At 32.9% G+C, this 14,760-nt stretch overlaps 1 protein-coding gene across 3 annotated transcripts in view; it reads left to right on the top strand.

Moving 5' to 3' along the window:
* Positions 1-14,760, top strand: part of SCN7A (sodium voltage-gated channel alpha subunit 7) — a 79,750-nt gene that overhangs the window by 19,913 nt on the left and 45,077 nt on the right. For all 3 annotated transcript variants that reach the window (XM_045187401.3, XM_024579831.4, XM_045187400.2), the window contains exons 3-9: positions 1,314-1,426; positions 1,774-1,863; positions 2,971-3,099; positions 4,698-4,789; positions 7,448-7,654; positions 8,838-8,907; positions 11,667-11,808. In XM_045187401.3, coding sequence (XP_045043336.2) covers positions 1,314-1,426; positions 1,774-1,863; positions 2,971-3,099; positions 4,698-4,789; positions 7,448-7,654; positions 8,838-8,907; positions 11,667-11,808 — 843 coding nt within the window. The remainder of the gene's footprint in view (positions 1-1,313; positions 1,427-1,773; positions 1,864-2,970; positions 3,100-4,697; positions 4,790-7,447; positions 7,655-8,837; positions 8,908-11,666; positions 11,809-14,760) is intronic.

The raw sequence follows: 14,760 nt of genomic DNA, 5'->3' as shown, positions 1-14,760 counted from the left end.
AGGCAAAAATAGGTTTACAGTTATGATCATGTAAAATAGTTTATTTTTGTATTGTCATTTATTAATTATTATGTTATTTTCAATATAAAAAACGGTAAACCTACTTCTGCCCATCTTTATATTGTAGACACATATATACATATATACATATACTAGAAGGGGACCCCCTAAAACAGGATTTATTTATAAAAATTGTATATTTATTCTTACATGTTTAATTTCAGTCACCTTCAAAATACTCCCTATTTGATGCAATACACCTATCAAGACACTTTTTCCACTGCTCAAAATAGTTTTTGAACTTGTCAATTTTTATGCTTTTTAGTGCTTCTGCTTTTTTTTTTTTCTTTTGTCTCACTTCTTCCACATCATCAAAACTTTTCCCTTTGAGGACTTCTTTTATCTAAGGAAACAAAAATAAAAAGTTGCTTGGGGCAAGATCGGGTGAATAGGGAGGGTGGGGAACTGGGGTCATGCTGTTTTTGGTCAAAAACTGCTGAAGTAAGCACGACGTGGGCAGGTGCCCTGGTAAATCATCCATCATGAAATGGGCTAATGTGTTGAAAGAATCTTTAAAAAAAATTCACTGAAGCCGAACACTGCCTCTCACAACACCACCAGCTGGCACACTAACACAGATGGATTCCTAGAACACTCACTTAGTGGGGGAAGTTTATACTAAAAGGACCTACAAAAGATGATTCTGTATTTTAGGGGGATCCCCCTCATATACGACTCATTTTTAGGATACTTTTGATCTCTCATTATTTTTAGTTTTAATGCTTTTATATCCCAACATTATTTTTTCAAGATTTAAGTGTATACTATGACAATAATAACAAACAATTGGGGTTTTATCCTATGAATAATTACTAATGATTAATGTAATATTGTAGTGCATTTGGGTCATTTTTACTATTGTAATCCCATACCTCATTTGCTTTGAAGTAAAATTAACACTTTTTTACATTTATTGAATTCTGGTATGTTTAAATGTATCTCCATAAACTATTAATATATGCTTTTCTTCCTATTTATTTTAGTTAGACAGGAAAACTTGAGGATTAGTGTGTGGTGATACCTTTCTTGGGTAGAATGCTGGCAAAAAAAAAGAAATCATCATAGATAAGCCTAAAAATCACTGAAAAGAGTTAAAAAAAACTTTCCATTTATTTTATCTGTAAAAGAATATCAAAATATAAGGAAAATGTAACAGCACTCATGACTGAAATGACCATTGTCAATATGTTGCATGATTGGTTACATTATAGTTCATAGTTCTAATTTCACTTGATACTCTTTTCTGTTTACAGACTTTCATGGTATTAAATAAAAAGAGAACAATATTCAGATTTAATGCCACCTGGTGTACATTGTCTCCTTTCAATTCAATTAGAAGAATGACTATTAAGATTTTGGTACATCCATATCCTTTTCTACTGGCTTTACAATGTACAAGTATCAAATGCACCTATTCTACTCAAATATTGCTGCCGTCTTTCTCTTTGGAATTGTTTTCTCATTGTACATCATATTGAAATCTGGATTATAACTGTACTAAGTATTCCATATTTTAAAATGCATTTAAATATGTTCTCTCATACACACAACAGTAGTATATATTAACAAATCTTCATCTTCACTGTTTTTCAATATAACATTTTTTGATAATTTAAGAAACTATTTTATCTCATATGTGTATACACATATAAATATTTTAGAAACAGGTTTCCAATATTACTTATTATCTTTTATTCCTTAACTGTAACCTACCTTTTTTCGACTGTTCATTTTGATTAGCGTCCTGAATGACTGCATATTTATGACCAGGACTGATTTTCCAAAGTGGGGGCCCAAATTACAGTAAGTTATATAACTTTATTACACATGGTCTCATGTGATTACATTTTATATTTAACATACGGCATTATAGTATGGTATATGCTAAATATTATAATAAAATAAAATATAACATCATATAATTCTAATATAATATAATATACTAAATATTATAATGTTGTAGATTTAATTCTTATATTTCATATATAATATATTCATTGCACCTAATGTAATATTTATCCACATACCATTAATAATAAATTTTCCAAATAGAAACAAATTTACATATATGTCAATTAATCAATTTTAATGTTTTTCTGCCCTTTCATTATTTCCTAACCTGTTAGGTTATATTATGTAAGTGTTTGAGTCTGTAGCTATAGGTTTATGCCTATTGCATCATACAAATGAGGTTTCACTTTAAGTTCATACTAATGTTTAATATATCAGTGCCACAGGTTTTCTTTACTATTGCAGACCCACACCTGATTTGCTTCAAATGCAAATAACTTTCTTTTCATCCTTTAAGAAAGTAATGTTCCTTTCTTTCTATTCTATGTACTTATTTTCTCTTTCCTGGAGAATGTGAGTAGTTTGACTTCCACTAGTCTGCAATGATGGAAAGGCTCATTAAATTTTCCAGGGATGAAAGCGTTATTGATGCTACCTTTCAAGTTTAATTCTGTTCTTAAAACTAGTTGACTTTGGAAGGTAAATATAATATTGATTTACCATAAAAACCCTTATATATACATAAAGTAAAATTAGTTCTTTAAACTTCTTTATAATTCATTTATTTATTGCGTGACTCCCAGTGTAAAATACATTTGATATTTGATATTTTCATCATTTACCTAAATATATATGAAGACTGTAACCCTGAGCTAAGGGTTGTTGAAAAACTGATAGTCAAATTTTATGGTTAATACCGTGGGCCGTAGGCCACTCTCAAAGGCCTGTGTAAAGCCCAACGCCCTATCCTATGGTTCAAAGGCACCTGTTTTTTTGATTATTGTCTCGTTGGTTGATTGGTTTGTTGGTTGATCACTTGCCAGATAGTTATCATAGACATTGTATTTAAGAACTGACAATGTATTACTTTTAATGTATACATATAATTTTTTTCTGCAGGGTCACTTTGCTTGGAATTTACACGCTTGAAATCCTTGTAAAACTCATTGCCAGAGGCACCTGGACTGGACCTTTTTATTTCTTTGGGGATCCATGGAACTGGCTTGACTTCAGTGTAACTTTATTTGAGTGAGTACTTATTTAAGTTGCAAACATCTTACTACCTTTCTAAGCAAATGCTTTCCACTAAAAAATTGAGGTTGACAAAATTTTATGCCTGAAAAAAAGTTGCAAATAAAATATTTTGTAAATTATAGTTATAGAGAGTTCTCCCAGAAAGCTCCAACTGAGCAAGGTCTTAAAATATGTAATAAATATAAAAAGAATAGGATATTATCTACATTTTCTATATGAAGCAAATATGATAGAGATTGAATTTTTGCCTTCTAAGTTATTTTTACTGAGAAGAAAATTTTCTGGAGTCAGGAGAGGATCCTAGCATATTTGGTTCTATCTCAAATCTATATTTTACTTAGCTGCATTTCTTAAGACCACTAAATATATTAGATATCAGAATAAGATATTTTAAAAACACACACATTTTCTACATTTCCTAAAGTGTTACATTACATTCTAATAATTTTTATATGTATTTATTTTTTTCAATGCATCTGTTTAATGTTCTTTGTGGCTGAGTAAATGATCACTGGTGTTAAATCCCTGTTAAAGAAATGTAAGATAATATTGTGTTCATAGATTTTGGGATAAAAAAGTTTTTAAATCTTTCTAAAAGTGAATAATTAGTGTCTGCCATCTTGTATGCATTCAAAAAACAGTAGCTGAAATCATTGCGATTACTATCACTGCTACTTCTACCATGACTGTCATTACCCCTGCAGTTGCTGTTAGCACACATTTAACTAACACGGCCAACACTTAGATAGCCATCCCTTGGCATGTTCAGCTGCTCTTCTAAGCACTTTACATGTATTACTTACTCAGACTCCACAAAAGAGCTGCTGATGAAGGAAGTGTTATTATCCCCACTTCTGAGGAAACCGAGGCAAGAAATATTACATAATTTTTCTGACACACAGCTAGTAAAGATTGGAGCCTGGATTTCTACGCAGGCAGTCTGGCTACAGAGTCTGTGCTCTCAGCCTCTATGTACCGGCTTCTGCTATCATCATCAATACCACTGTCATCATCATCATCACCATCATCATCATCACCATCATCATCAATACCACTGACATCATCATCATCACCACCATCATCATCACCATCATCATCATCACCATCATCATCGTCATCATCGCCATCATCATCATCACCATCATCATCAATACCACTGTCATCATCATCATCACCATCATCATCGTCATCTTCACCATCATCGAAATCGGCCTAATGGTTTAAATCCTTACATTGAATCTCATTCTTTTAAAAGATCCTGTTTTTTTATTTTTAATTATCTTTTTATTAGTCAGATAACAAAATAGTTATGAACATGATATATATATGGAACTAAGAGTACTCACAGTGTCAGAATTTTGTAAACTCTCACAATATATTTGTGGATTAATATTTACCTGGCTACTTTGTACATTGTGTAGCAATCTTTGTCTTGCAATCAATAATAAAACTACTTGAAAAATAGAATGAGAAAGCAAGGGAAATGTTTGGATATATGGCTTTAAACGTAAGTTTCAAAGAATATAAACAGCCAAAGATAAGTAACATAATCTCAATAGGACCTCTAAATAACTCTTCACTTAATTCCACAGGCATATAACAATATATTCACCTCTAAACTTCAATCCAATACTTAGAATTACAAGAAATTTGAGAATTTTGAAAATTATTCCTTTAAACCAAGGTAAGAAATGGCATTGAGTTCCTTTTCTTCATTTTGTTTTCTCTACTCCCACGTATTCATTTGTATTCCTATTATTATTTGGAGAAATATTAATTTGAATACTGTTTTAACTTTGAAATCAATGAATTATCTGATCTTAAAATTTATTTCAGTCACTACAGGAAAGGCAAGAAAAAATATCACATTTGACTGTTATTTACTTGAGGTGGGTTCATTAACTATGATAAAATGTAGAGATCAACCAAAAATATTATTTTTCTATTTTTATTATTTATTTATTCTTACATCTTAAATACGAACTTATAAAATTATCTTTAGACTTCAGAGAGATATAGCAGTGTACACAGATATCTAACCTACCATCTTCTTTTCCTTATTACCTCTAAAAACCAGATGAAATGAATAGAGTAATATAAAATAATTCTCCCTTTGTTCTGAGTGCTAGGACAGGGTGCGCTCCACATGCCACAGAGTTCAAGGAGGTCCTGCTAAGTAAGGCTGTGACCACATCAATGGAGGAGGCTCGGGACTAATTTATAGCTCCCATCCCTGAAGAATCTTAAGCCCACCAATATCTTCCAATTTGTTATTCAGAACAAATAAAAAAAAATTGGATAGAAACAACTCCACTCCAAGTTTTTTTGTCTTTTGGGGTTTGTTTTCTTTTCTTTTCTTTGACTGCTAAGAGTCAGAGTATTATGAAATAGATGGATCAATAAACTGAGAAGCAGGTGCGATAATACCAAAAGGAAGATCAACAAGCAATTTTTGTCCACTGGAGCACCATGAAGGAGGCCAAACGTATGCATGCGATGTACTTGAAGTCCAATCCAAAATATAATATAATAAAGCCAATTTATGAAAATAAAAATAATTGGGCTAAATTTTTCAGTCAAGATGTAGAGACTTTAATATGAAATCAGAAATAAATTGAACTCTACCAGGTATACCTAAACTAAAACAAAAGTTTAAAGGTAAAATGAATGGAAAAATTATACCAGGGAATCAAAATCGAAATTGATTCAGAACTTTGGTAGATAACAATGAAAATTATTAATAAATTTTACTCTGTAAAATTGGATAGTGACTTTTTTACCTTCAAACAAAATGTCACCAATAAATTAAAACTCACAAAAATCTGGTGTATATATGTGTGTATATGTATGTATACATACACACATCATATTTACATATTATATATACACATATATTCTTATTTAAGAGAAATTCTTAAAAATAATTCCAATAAAACAATATGAAAAAAATCAGTAAAATAATATACAGAGGACTCAGTACAATTACCAAAAAAATAAGGAATAGTGCAAATATACATGTTTTAAAAGTTCATTATGGTAATCACAGAAATTGCATTAAAGTGATCCCATTTTTTTCTAATAAATTGGAAATAATTTTTAACGTTTTATTTTTAATGAAGGCTTGGCTACATACATATATAGTCTTTTGTTTAAACTTTGATTTAACATCTCTTGAAAGCAATTTTAACGTATGTATCAACACTTAAGTGTGACCCTATATATGTTGACACAGAAATTTCATTTCTTATGTGACACTTAAAAAAGACTCCTATATAGCAAAAAACCTAATGCTATAATTTCTAGGCCATAAACATGTATCTTAATATTCTAGCAATTGAAATATTAGTATATTTAATCTAGATATCACATTTCTTTAAGCATAAGAGTAAACTTATTACATCCAATCATCTGAGGAGGTCATTTAAAAAATAAATTTTCAATCCTAACAATAACATATGAAATATGTATTATTATTCCCACTTTAAAGATAATAAATGGAGACCTAAAAATGTTGAGTAACTTGCTAGCATCACAGAGCTACTATATTCTCATTCACTGTTGAGCTGAGCAATGATTAGGATCCTAAATATAAACAGACCAACAAATAAGAGACCAAGGGGAAAAGAGGAGAAGGAGGGGAAGGAAGGAACAAATGAACGAAGGGAAGAAAATTTTAGTTTCATCTATGAAGTTCTATTATGTTAATTTAGTTTTTGTTTCTCCTTGTTTTTTACATTTTCAGAATTAAGTATGTATTATTTAATTAGAAAAACAAATGTTTTTAAGTAAAGTTAAATTTAAGGCTGAATTTTCAATTAGTAAGTATTCTGAAATAAATACAGTCTGCATAAATCACAGTTGCATTATTTGAATTTATAATCATTAAAATTTTTCATTTTATTTAATCAGCCCCCAAAATTAAATTTTTAAAAATTAGTGAAAGAATACTGCTATTGCAAGCTATTTTTTGTTTCAACAACATTTGCAACCCATTTTGATTAATAACTCTGTACCTTATACTTATAAACAATGGTAATTGGTATGAAAAGCAGTAGCCAAGAGAGCCTGTTCTTTACATAGTAAACAGAAACAATTGAATGATTAATTATAAAACATATTGTGTCTGAGTTACTTTGTTAGGTGACATAAATTAGCAATAATACAAACCCTCGAAGTTTAGGTTTTACTCATCTCATTTATTAGATCTAGATGACGATAAACTAGATTATGAAACACAAAGCTACCAATTCCCACATCGTCTGCATTTGCCATGGGAGAACTTTGCTAATGCTGCTTTACTTGGGTATCTTATTTCATTGAAAACAACGCTGTCTGTTTTTAGGCCTGAAGTCGTATGTAGGGATCCTGCTCCATTGCTTGAAGAAACTTACTGGTGCCATTATCCTTACTCTGATTTTCCTGAGCATATTTTCTGTGATTGGGATGGGGCTCTTCATGGGCAAGCTGAAGCATAAATGTTTCCGATGGCCCCATGAGAACGCAACTGAAACCATGCACAACAGAACCAGAAACCCATGTTACATTCGAGGTAAGAATCACTTGCTTCATACATCAAAAAATTTTATTTGACATTGTAAAAAATACACTATTTACTTAAGAAATAAACAATTTTTGCTATTTCACTAGTTATTGTTAAGAAAACAGGTTCTTTTCATCTTTGTTAAAGTTTGTTACAAAGAAATCACTTTTTAAAGATTACCATTTTAAAATTTTTCAGTCTGTTTCCTGCAATACTTGTTAGGAATTACTGAAAATATTATATTATTAACCTAATTGTCATGCCATAGTACTTGTACATAGAAAAGTATCTGGGACTACCCAATTTTACTAATGACAAATTTTATTTGGCTTTTAACTGCCATTCAAAGGGTTTCATCAATGGTTCCTAGTTATTTATGATTTTTACATTTTTAAAAAATTATTTTAGATGACAAATGTGACATTGTTGGAGATTGGAGTAATTCAATTTTGTATATAGAGTATACCTACAATTTTGTGTACATATGATATGTATGTTTGTATGTACATACACACACACTCACTCAGTCCTGCTTTCATGAGTTCGATCTCTGTGATTTGAATTTAGAACTTAAAAACTAATGCTCCCAAGCATGCGTGTTCCCAACCCTGATAACTATATTTGTAAATATACATTTTACATTGTAATCGACAAACAAGAATACCTAGATACATTCTATGGGCTATGATTCAGATAAACTTGACTTGTGGTCAAAATTAGGTGACACCAAATATAGAATTGGCATTGGATGCTCAGTATAGGGAACTAAGCTTTGAAGTGGGAAGAGAATGGAAATTAAACATAAAGATAGAAAAATATGGTCTTCTCAGGAAAAGCTTCAGGAATAAATCCTGGGAATAAAGGTCCTTGCTTTCAAACATAATAGTCTTGGGAATTTTTCCATCAGGAGTCTGTCATACCTAACAGATTATATTCATTTTCCTGAGCTCTAATTTTGAAAGGAATTCTCCTCTATGTATACTGAGTTTCATCACTGTCAGGTCAGTGAGGTAAATGGATTGCTGGGGGGGGTTTGGCCTGTATATCAGACGCTAAGACAGCTTCCTAGATTAAAAAAAAAAAAAAGCCAGGCTATAGACTCATTTCTTCTCGCTGTAGAGATTTAAATGGATTTCAGATAGGCTCTTCACTGAAGATTAAATATAGAATATCATTTCTTTCCTATTTTCAGAAACTGAAAACTTTTATTATTTGGAAGGAGAAAGAGATGCACTCCTCTGTGGCAACAGAACAGATGCCAGGTGAGTGATGTTAATGTTTTCTTCTATCGAATCAGTATCACCAATCAATAATATTTATTGAATAGTCATTTTTATTATGGTTCCCATTTGATTTGATTATCAAATTTTAACATGAAAACCATGCTGAAAACTGAATAGTTTCGAATACTAATTCAAATTATAAAACTAATTTTACAAAAAATAAAGCAATAGACAAACTAGTTAAGTGACTGATTCAAGGTCAAGAAGTTAGTCAACAGCAGAGCTGGGACTCAAACACGACCTTATTTTTTGTTAGTTTGTTTTCAGTGTTCCTCAGTGCTAGTAGAAATTACCAAAAAGGACATTTGGCCTTTTCTTTGGCCAGAAGCCTTTGAAGAAAGAAATATTAAATATATGCTGTTATTTCACTTATCATATGTCTTGGCTATCTTTTATGACTAAAATTTACATTAATAAAAAGTTTATTGTTCTTAGAAACAGTATTTATAAGTAATTCTCCAGTGAGAACCCAACTGTCAAGGTTTCTTGTCCTATGATTTCAAGTGAAGAGATAAGGAATCAGAAGCGGAGTGCTTCTCAGCAGTGCCGTGACTCACGTGGTTCCTTATGTTACTTTTCTCAGCTGGGATGACTTGATATCTATTTGTAGGCTCAACTCTCTTAGGCTGTAGAGCCCAGATTGACAAAAAGCACGTGATGGGGAGAAGAGTATGAGTTACACAGTGTATTTATTTATTTTTAAAGATTTTATTTATTTTTTAGAGGGGGGAAGGGAGGGAGAAAGAGAGGGAGAGATCAATGTGCTAGAGAAACATCAAATTGTTGCCTCTTGCACACACACATCTGGGGACCTGCCTGCAAGCCAGACCGGGAATTGAACTAGCAACCTTCGGGTTTTGGGACGATGCATAATATCTGAGCCATACCAGTCAGGGCTCAGTTACATAGTTTAGTTATAGACCTGTCCAAAAGGTACCCAGCCATTTATTGAAGAAGATATAAGATACAAGAAACATTGTACATAGGACAATGACACCTCAGTCCCCTTCAAAGTAGGCACCTTGGGACCGGACCTCACACAGTTCTCCCAATCACCACCAGCTGTCCTGTCATCTTTTCCTGAATCTCCTCAATGGTCTGAAATTTCTTCCCTTTCAAAGGTGACTTTAGTTTTGGGAAAAGCCAGAAGTCGCAGGGCACCAAATCTGAGCTGTTGGGGGATTAAGTCACCTGGGTGATTTGATGTTTTGCCAAAAATCTCTGCATGAGATGTGATGCGTGAGCAGGTGCATTGTGGTGATGAAGCTGCCAGTCATGGTTTTTCCATAACTGCGGCCTTCTGAATCATCCAGCTAGTTTCTGTGGAGGGATGTTCAAGCTTAATGCAAAATTTGATGCAGATTCATCACTCTACTTGCTCAGTCATTTTGAACGTGGTGGCCACGTGGTACATGTGCTCACTCAATGTCCACTGCCCCCACTGACTAGTACAGTGAAGTTGTAATTGTTCATCCATGCGCATTCCAGTCCATTGTCCTTGGCTGCCAGGTTACATCAATGTCAATGTCGTGTAAACTATTCTCGTTATGTTAACAATGGCTGGACTTTTTCCAGACAGGTCTCGTATTCAGTTGATGTAGATATTTTGTTGCTTGCTCAACTTCTTTTGTCCAGCTACTGATGGGCTTATACTCTATTCTCAAACCCAAATTGTGACCTCATCCCATTGTGTCTGTTCAATATAACTCTAGCTAACCCTTGTTGTGGACATTCCAAGCTCATATTGAAGATACCTGGTCATGGATAGTCAGAAACACAACGATATATTTCAAGGCCAGAAGAACAAGTCACACAATATTTTACCTGTAGTCATTGTACTTTGCTGCAGGATAAATGATCCCAAAAGTCAGTGCCAAGTAAAGAAAAAGTCAGTGCCTTAAGACAAGAATGAAAATTCATTTGTTCAGATTATGTGGGTCAACAATTTAGCAAGCCTCAACTCACAATTACTTTTTAAATTTCTGTTTGTATCACATTTATTAACCATTAACGAATGTCCAAAACATGTTCACGGCCAAAGCCAAAATAATGTGGGAGGGAACTAGGCAGGCATGCAGAGAGAGGGAAGCATGATTTATTGGGCACCGCTGTAATAATTGACCATAACACTCGAGCTCCCAGCAGAGAAAAGTATGAAGACTCTGTGAAAGGCACTGAAATAAATATTTGATCTTTCCACTGTAGTGCGGTTTTATTTTTATCAGTGTTATATTTCATCAGTTATACTTTCACTTTGAAGTTGGGTAATAAAGAAATCTTTAACAAAGGCTTGACAAAAGCTATTTGTCAGCCCTTTTTCCTGTTAGCTTAACACTTTACTTATATCAACGCAATATCTAACTCATTTGCAGCTTGCTCCCCACCCCCTGTTTTTAGAGAGAGGGCAAGGGAGGGAGAAAGAGACAGAGAGAAATATTGATGAGAGAGAAAAACATTGACTGGCTGCCTTGTCTGTGCAGCATGACCTGGACCGAACCTGAAGCCTAGGCATGTGCCCCAACCCAGGACCCTTCGGTGTGTGGGCCAGTGCCTAACCAGCTGAGCCACACCAGCCAGGGCTCATCTGCAGCTTTTTCACTGGGCGGTTTGGGAGAAGACTGATCCCTGTGGAAATGGGAGCCCTTTATTATTTATGGGAAGATTTTCTATATTTATGGTTTGGCCATAATCTGAAAGTCACCTAAGAATAGACAGTTTCTTTTCTTTGTCTTTTGTAGTCAGTGTCCTGAAGGATATATATGTGTAAAAGCAGGCAAAAATCCAGATAATGGCTACACAAATTTTGACAATTTCGGCTGGGCCTTATTAGCCCTATTCCGGTTGATGACACAGGATTACCCTGAAGCACTGTATCACCAGGTAAGAGCAGAGAGGATCTGCTGTGCGCACCAGAACGGTGCCATGCCCCATGCTGCTCCCTTCTGAAATAGTGGTCAAATGTGCATAGTTTATCATATATTTATGTGGAGAAGAGTTTAAAGACAGAAGGAAAGAGAACCTATATCTTAACACTGTGCCGAAGTCTGTGCTCTTATGTGTGATATCTCATTTAATCTTTAAAACAACCCCACAGGGTCAGTATGTGTGAGTGTGTGTATGCCTTTGATATGCAGACACTAAGATCAGAGTGGTTGGGTAACCTCCCTAAAGTTACCACACATGTACGTGCCAGGGACCAGTGTCCTGTTCTGTGATAGTTACGTAACTAAGTTAAGAACATTTCTAGGTACCAATTCTTTAGTCATAAATTTGAACCTATGAGATTACCAAGTGTTATACAATTATTTATTGAATACCCAGAATGTGCTATTTCTTCTCAATTCTTCTATTCTCATTTCTCTTTAATATTCAGTCATGCTTCACTTGTAACAAAAGGCTTATTGTTATAAAACTTGAAATCGAAGTTCTGAAAGTCTGTCTTCATAACTGATTATTTGTATGCCATAGTTTCTCAGAATCTATTAAAACAAAGATTCAGTTTTTCTTTCAAGAGATGTTTCACCATAGTATGCAATGCTATTTTAGCAGCATAGTGAATATAAAAGGATATTAGGTAAAATAATTACTTTAAAGTTCAAAAGTATTTATAGTTGAGGAACAATCTCTAAAAAAACCACGCCCACTGTTTTCATGATTGGATAAGTAAATAATGGTATGTATGTGTGTGTATAAGCCATTAATAAAGATAGGATAATGCAATGTTTTTGGCACAAAGGTTCATGATACATTATTAAATAAAAATCAAGTAAGCAAAACAGAGATGTAGCACATGACAATATTGCAAGTGACATTATTTTCTTTATGCAACCTATATTTTTTAATTTTATAAGATTAGTATTTATATTGTTATTTCCCAAACATTTTGACAAGTTTCAATGCCTCCTCCACAATACTGGGAAATTCTTATTTCTAAAATAATGATTTGTTCTCCTCCCGCTAAAAATTCTTTAATAGTTCCCAGATTCTCATGGGATGAAGTTCAAAGTCCATATGGCCTTTAAGATCTATTCTCTGCAAACTTCTCCAGATTTATTTCCAAACAATATCTCAATACATACTTTCTGCTTTATTTGTGTAAAAAAGATTTGCTGTTTCTTACATGAGCTTTCCCCATAATTTCTTTTTTTAAAATCTATGTTATACTCTGCCTAAATTCAAGTTTTTATCTGTCTTCAAGTCTCATCCCTCAAATTTGTAACCCAAAGCCAGATTTCTTCTTTGAGCTTTTCCATAAGCTCATATCATATCCTATACCAGAAGTCCAGTGTACCTTATAATTGCATCTGATAGTGGTAATTTTAATTGTTTGTTCAGTTCTGTCTTCCACTAGGAGATATACTACCTATGAAGAAGTGTTTTGTCTTCTTTTAATTTTTGTGTCCTCAACATCCAACACACAGGAATGCTTAATGAAATTTTAATAAACAAAAAAAAAACATAAGTACTTTGGATTAAGTCATTTTATGTATTAACAAATGTCTTGCCTTTTTTATAACCCTCAAAATGTATCAGCTAATTTCTTGTTAGCTGTGGTTTACAGTAAATTCTTTTCCACTACCATTGAAAGGAGACACCAGTCTGGGAATGACCTGGTGTTGGCGTCTGTGCAGTACCTGCATCATTACTTCACTCTAAGTTTTATTGATCAGTGTAGATATGGTTTTTCTTTTATTTGGCCTGGATTTGTTCTCTGAATATTGACCTAAACTAAGTTAACTATGGCCAGGGAAAATCAGCAATTATTCCTGAAGACAACACAGCTCATGTTTTGGAGAATATTGTTCTCCATTCATTCAACAAATATTTTTATTTGATCCACGTACTCTTTGATATATCACAGGGACAGAAATGAACAAAACAAAGTGTCAGTGCTCATGGAACAGAGTTATGTTTAACAGTAGTTAATATTTATTGCATATTTTCCACAGCCTAAGGTCTTTGAATTCAAGGTTTTATTTCATGTTCATAAGAAAACTGAGATGGAGGCTAAAATTAGGCAAAATTTTATGCTAAAATATAATAGAACTAGAATTTGTACATTTTTTTCATCCTAATTAGTGTATATGTTTTTATCCTTCAGCTTCATGTAGTGAAAGAGCAACAGTTTTAGACTCAGGCATCTTCCGTAGTTGTGAGGTCTTTGATAACTCATTTTGCCTATCTAATTTCCATCTCTCTACTACACTTTGGAAATAATAGTAAGTACCACATAAATGTGCTGCACAGAATTAATGAGGTATGAGCACAAAGTATTTATTATTGTGCACGGCTTACAATATACTCCATAAAATCTATTACTGACTTCTGAATAGTATAAGTGACAGCTGCTTCAGTGGGAAAAATATTTAACCAAATCCTACTGGGACAATAGGGTTTAATAAAAATATTTCTGAAGACAGTATACTATAGATTAATAAGAAATTATCTCTTGATTGGATGTTAAAACTTCCTATTAGTCTGTAAACATTCTTAACTCTTTATAGCAATATTTTCTGTAAATAATTCTTATTTGTTGGTACAAGTAGATGCTTAAAAATTAAACTATTCCCTTTTTTCTTTATATACTTATAATTACTGAGGAGGATATATCAGTGGACTATATTTTTGACTTGTAATGTCTCCTTATAATTTTCTAAATTTTGTAAATTTTCTGACCTATCTTAGGTAATTATTATAAAATAAAAGCTAGTAAAGCTCAGTTTGGAAAACTAAAATTTTGTGTTCTTCTATCTATAAATCCTATGACTTTCCACTGGGATGCATCCGAAAGTTCTTTACCAAAGCAGATAACAGAAATATTTCTGTTTCCCA

This window comes from Desmodus rotundus, chromosome 2 (assembly GCF_022682495.2).
Source record: "Desmodus rotundus isolate HL8 chromosome 2, HLdesRot8A.1, whole genome shotgun sequence".
In the NCBI taxonomy this organism is placed as follows: Eukaryota; Metazoa; Chordata; class Mammalia; order Chiroptera; family Phyllostomidae; genus Desmodus; species Desmodus rotundus.
Note: the sequence above shows the minus strand (reverse complement) of the source record. Positions and strands in the feature narration are given on the sequence as shown.